Source organism: Panulirus ornatus, chromosome 37 (assembly GCF_036320965.1).
Source record: "Panulirus ornatus isolate Po-2019 chromosome 37, ASM3632096v1, whole genome shotgun sequence".
Classification (NCBI taxonomy): domain Eukaryota; kingdom Metazoa; phylum Arthropoda; class Malacostraca; order Decapoda; family Palinuridae; genus Panulirus; species Panulirus ornatus.
In genome coordinates, this window is record NC_092260.1 from 9,017,376 (window position 1) to 9,023,375 (window position 6,000).

Below are 6,000 nucleotides of genomic sequence, written 5' to 3' on the forward strand. Positions count from 1 at the left end.
CCAGAAACCCTCCCCTCCTTGTATTTTAACTTTCTAAAAGGGGAAACAGAAGAAGGAGTCACACGAGGAGTGCTCATCCTCCTCGAAGGCTCAGATTGGGGTATCTAAATGTGTGTGGATGTAACCAAGATGAGAAAAAAGGAGACATAGGTAGTATGTTTGAGGAAAGGAACCTGGATGTTCTGGCTCTGAGTGAAACGAAGCTCAAGGGTAAAGGGGAAGAGTGGTTTGGGAATGTCTTGGGAGTGAAGTCAGGGGTTAGTGAGAGGACAAGAGCAAGGGAAGGAGTAGCACTACTCCTGAATCAGGAGTTGTGGGAGTATGTGATAGAGTGTAAGAAAGTAAATTCTAGATTGATATGGGTAAAACTGAAAGTTGATGGGTGATTATTGGTGCATATGCACCTGGGCATGAGAAGAAACATCATGAGAGGCAAGTGTTTTGGGAGCAGCTGAATCAGTGTGTCAGTGGTTTTGATGCCCGAGACCGGGTTATAGTGATGGGTGATTTGAATGCAAAGGTGAGTAATGTGGCAGTTGAGGGAATAATTGGTATACATGGAGTGTTCAGTGTTGTAAATGGAAATGGTGAAGAGCTTGTAGATTTATGTGCCGAAAAAGGACTGGTGATTGGGAATACCTGGTTTAAAAAGCGAGATATGCTTAAGTTTACGTATGTAAGTAGGAGAGATGGCCAGAGAGCTCTATTGGATTACGTGTTAATTGATAGACGCACGAAAGAGAGACTTTTGGATGTTAATGTGCTGAGAGATGCAACTGGAGGGATGTCTGATCATTATCTTGTGGAGGCGAAGGTGAAGATTTGTGGGGGTTTTCAGAAAAGAAGAATGTTGGGGTGAAGAGAGTGGTGAGAGTAAGTGAGCTTGGGAAGGAGACTTGTGTGAGGAAGTACCAGGAGAGACTGAGTACAGAATGGAAAAAGGTGAGAACAAAGGAGGTAAGGGGAGTAATGGGATGTATTTAGGGAAGCAGTGATGGCTTGCACAAAAGATGCTTGTGGCATGAGAAGCGTGGGAGGTGGGTTGATTAGAAAAGGTAGTGAGTGGTGGGATGAAGAAGTAAGATTGTTAGTGAAAGAGAAGAGAGAGGCATGTGGACGATTTTTTCAGGGAAGAAATGCAAATGAGTGGGAGAGGTATAAAAGAAAGAGGCAGGAGGACAAGAGAAATGTGCAAGAGTTGAAAAAGAGGGCAAAGGAGAGTTGGGGTGAGGGAGTATCATTAAATTTCAGGGAGAATAAAAAGATGTTTTGGAAGGAAGTAAATAAAGTGCATAAGACAAGGGAGCAAATGGGAACTTCAGTGAAGGGGGCAAATGGGGAGGTGATAACAAGTAGTGGTGATGTGAGAAGATGGAGTGAGTATTTTGAAGGTTTGTTGAATGTGTTTGATGATAGAGTGGCAGATATAGGGTGTTTTGGTCGTGGTGGTGTGCAAAGTGAGAGGGTTAGGGAAAATGATTTGGTAAATAGAGAAGAGGTAGTAAAAGCTTTACGGAAGATGAAAGCCGGCAAGACAGTAGGTTTGGATGGTATTGCAATGGTATTTACTAAAAAAAAGGGTGTGACTGTATTGTTGACTGGTTGGTAAGGTTATTTAATGTATGTATGATTCATGGTGAGGTGCCTGAGGATTGGCGGAATGCTTGTATAGTGCCATTGTACAAAGGCAAAGGGGATAAGAGTGAGTGCTGAAATTACAGAGGTATAAATTTGTTGAGTATTCCTGGTAAATTATATGGGAGGGTATTGATTGAGAGGGTGAAGGCACGTACAGAGCATCAGATTGGGGAAGAGCAGTGTGGTTTCAGAAGTGGTAGAGGATGTGTGGATCAGGTGTTTGCTTTGAAGAATGTATGTGAGAAATACTTAGAAAAACAAATGGATTTGTATGTAGCATTTATGGATCTGGAGAAGGCATATGAGAGAGATGCTCTGTGGAAGGTTTTAAGAATATATGGTGTGGGAGGCAAGTTGTTAGAAGCAGTGAAAAGTTTTTATCGAGGATGTAAGGCATATGTACGTGTAGGAAGAGAGGAAAGTGATTGGTTCTCAGTGAATGTAGGTTTGCGGTAGGGATGTGTGATGTCTTCATGGTTGTTTAATTTGTTTATGGATGGGGTTGTGAGGGAGGTGAATGCAAGAGTTTTGGAAAGAGAGGCAAGTATGCAGTCTGTTGGGGATGAGAGAGCTTGGGAAGTGAGTCAGTTGTTGTTCGCTGATGATACAGCGCTGGTGGCTGATTCATGTAAGAAACTGCAGAAGCTGGTGACTGAGTTTGGTAAAGTGTGTGAAAGAAGAAAGTTAAAAGTTAAGAGTAAATGTGAATAAGAGCAAGGTTATTAGGTACAGTAGGGTTGAGAGTCAAGTCAATTGGGAGGTAAGTGTGAATGGAGAAAAACTGGAGGAAGTTTAGTGTTATAGATATCTGGGAGTGGATCTGGCAGCGGATGGAACCATGGAAGCGGAAGTGAATCATAGGGTGGGGGAGGGGGCGAAAATTCTGGGAGCCTTGAAGAATGTTTGGAAGTCGAGAACATTATCTTGGAAAGCAAAAATGGGTATGTTTGAAGGAATAGTGGTTCCAACAATGTTGTATGGTTGCGAGGCGTGGGCTATGGATAGAGTTGTGCGCAGGAGGGTGGATGTGCTGGAAATGAGATGTTTGAGGGCAATATGTGGTGTGAGGTGGTTTGATCATGTAAGTAATGTAAGGGTAAGAGAGATGTGTGGAAATAAAAAGAGTGTGGTTGAGAGAGCAGAAGAGGGTGTTTTGAAATGGTTTGGTCACATGGAGAGAATGCGTGAGGAAAGATTGACCAAGAGGATATATGTGTCAGAGGTGGAGGGAACGAGGAGAAGTGGGAGACCAAATTGGAGGTGGAAAGAGTGAAAAAGATTTTGAGTGATCGGGGCCTGAACATGCAGGAGGGTGAAAGGCGTGCAAGGAATAGAGTGAATTGGAACGATGTGGTATACCAGGGTCGACGTGCTGTCAATGGATTGAACCAGGGCATATGAAGCGTCTGGGGTAAACCATGGAAAGTTGTGTGGGGCCTGGATGTGGAAAGGGAGCTGTGGTTTCGGTGCATTATTACATGACAGCTAGAGACTGAGTGTGAACGAATGGGGCCTTTGGTGTCTTTTCCTAGCACTACCTCACACACATGAGGGGGGAGGGGGTTGTTATTCCATGTGTAGCGAGGTGGCGATGGGAACAAATAAAGGCAGACAGTATGAATTATGTACATGTGTATATAGGTATATGCCTGTGTGTGTATATATGTGTACATTGAGATGTATAGGTATGTGTATTTTTGTGTGTGGACATGTATGTATATACATGTGTATGTGGGCGGGTTGGGCCATTCTTTCGTCTGTTTCCTTGCGCTACCTCGCTGATTCGGGAGACAGCAACAAAGCAAAATAAATAAAGTAAATGAAATAAAAAACAAGACTCCAAACATGATTCACCAGTATTGAAGAACATGACCTCTGTCCTGACCTCACATGTTACATGTGGATCAAGTGTAGACCCTTTTCCCTTAGGTATTGTTGGGTCAGTTGCTTTTCATTGCATAGGTAATTTGTATTGCTGTGGCATTCCCTCTGAAGAGCTCTTGGAAAATACACAAAAGCAAATTATTAAGACTGCAAAATTAGTATGGCAAAGAAAATTGGCAAATGATAAGTGATTGGTGCAACATGCAGAAACATACTTGAGTTACCCATCTTGTTTTTTATTCCCAGAGCACTAATGTTACAGTAAGAAGACAGGAATGAAATAGAAGCAGTGTCTTAGATTTACTCTTTAAATTTTGATCATATAATAATGTAAACATTCATTTTATATTTTGTTAAAAGAGATTTATGTAAATAAGAATAATAATTTACCCCTTGTCTTCAGGTATTCGTGATGAAAACCTTCGTAAAGCTTACAACATCCTCCAATCAGAAGTCCAGCGAACACTGAAGCTGAATGCTTACTCAGAAGTCAACCTCACCAAGCTCTTCGGAAATCTAATGATGAAACCCCAGTTCAGAGTTTCTTGAATTAAGGCTACAGAAAATTTAGCACTGTTAGAGGATCATATGATGGTTAACATTCCCCTCCCCCCCCTCCATATGTGGTCCAGTCATTTATTTATTGTTACTTTCTTTCATTGTTCCGTTACATCTCAATCTTCTCTCATCTGTTGCAGTCATCACACTTACTTAAGAAGGTCTTCCGTTTTATTATTAATATATTTATCTATCTATCTATATTATTATTGTTATTATTTTTATGATGTAGTGTAAAATGAAAGCAACTGCCATACTTGTATTAATCAGATATGCAGAATTATGCAAATGTTGTTGAAGGTGAGTAAAACTTGAGTCTTTGAAAATACGTAATACCTGATATTTTCATGTAGCATGTGTTTGTTCTGTTGCACAGTGATTACAGTTTATAAATGTATTGCATAGTAGAAGTAAAATCCATGTTACTGGTATAATGAAATTACTGGCAATTATATACTTTAATGTTTTTATTTGTAATATATTATTAGCAAAATCTTTTAATCAAGTTTATCCTGCTTCTGTGAGCAGTGATGATTATGAATATGTAATGCTTGTAAGACTTTTTTAATTTGGTTATAAAAAGTTCTTTAATATGCAATCTTCTAAACATTTCATTCACCATAGAGCCCTGCTTCTTCAAATGCTGAAAACACATTAGTACTGGAGAACACACTTCAAGAATTTTCTTTAGAGGTTTACATCTTGTATTTGTAGAAAGTAGGTGTTAACCATTTGCAGGGAAGAAAATGAAAATGTGACAGGAATAAAGTAGCCTAAGAAATAATAGCAGATGTTAGAAGGAAGTTATAATGAAATAAGGAAATCATTAACCATTGTATTTTTTATGAAAGCATAAAGTATGATGGTGTGAGGGAGATCACTGGATGAGAGTGAAATGCTAATGTAGCCAAAGATAAAGAATCTTGACTGGGAGATAGGCCATAAAGAGAAACCTATAGTATATATTTGGCCCTTGATAGGCCATAAAGAGAAACCTATAGTATATAATATTTGGCCCTTGTCTGTAGTAGTACAGTACCTTTAGACATTTGAGGCCTACTAGTCTTTTGCTTCGTTTAAGAATAAGTAGATCAGTTGAAGGAAATGTTAGAGGAAAACCTTTCATCCAGTTTTGTCACTGTTAGTAACATAAGCAGAAATCTTAGAAAGAATAAATTCCTTTGTATTTTAGTTTCTTGTAAAAATTTAAGATTTTAGTTATTTTGAGTATGTTAGGTTTAGGATTTTTATACAACTCATGTTTTTAATTCTTTTTTATGAATTAATTTTTTTTCATTTAATGTACTGAATTTTTATCAAGCATTTGAAATATATTTCATTTCCTGAATCCATGGTAAAGAATTTGGTTTGTTCCTGAAGTGTAGTGTGTGGATGTTTTTGGTTTCATTTTTTCATGGCATGAGATGTTCAGCATTAACTATGATAGCTCTTAACACACACTTCTCTCTATAACCCACTGAATACAAGGTAAACAGTGTTGCATCACAGGCCATCACTTAGATTGTTGGGTGGCTCATCAGTACAACAAATTCTTTTGATTTTATATGCCAGTTTAATTATTTACTTGTTTATTTATTATACTTTGACGCTGTCTCCCACGTTAGTGAGGTACCGCAAGGAAACAGATGAAAGAATGGCCCAACCCACCTACATGCACATGTATATACATAAATGCCGACACACACACATATACATACCTATACATTTCAACGTATTCATACATATACATAACACAGACATATACATATATACACATGTACATATTCATACATGCTGCCTTCATCCAATCCTGCCGGCACCCCGCCACACATGAAACGACACACACACGCGCGCGCGTGCGCGCGAGTTTGATATGTGTTACAAAAGTGATTACGATACCCTTGAACATATCTCCAGATG

At 39.2% G+C, this 6,000-nt stretch overlaps 1 protein-coding gene across 1 annotated transcript in view; it reads left to right on the forward strand.

The window, feature by feature from the left end:
* The window catches only part of PolA1 (DNA polymerase alpha catalytic subunit), a 436,605-nt gene extending 432,379 nt beyond the window's left edge, over positions 1-4,226 (forward strand). Inside the window, exon 29 of the mRNA XM_071683772.1 lies at positions 3,926-4,226. Coding sequence (XP_071539873.1) covers positions 3,926-4,071 — 146 coding nt within the window. The 3' untranslated portion in view covers positions 4,072-4,226. The remainder of the gene's footprint in view (positions 1-3,925) is intronic.
* Positions 4,227-6,000: the final 1,774 nt, after the last annotated feature.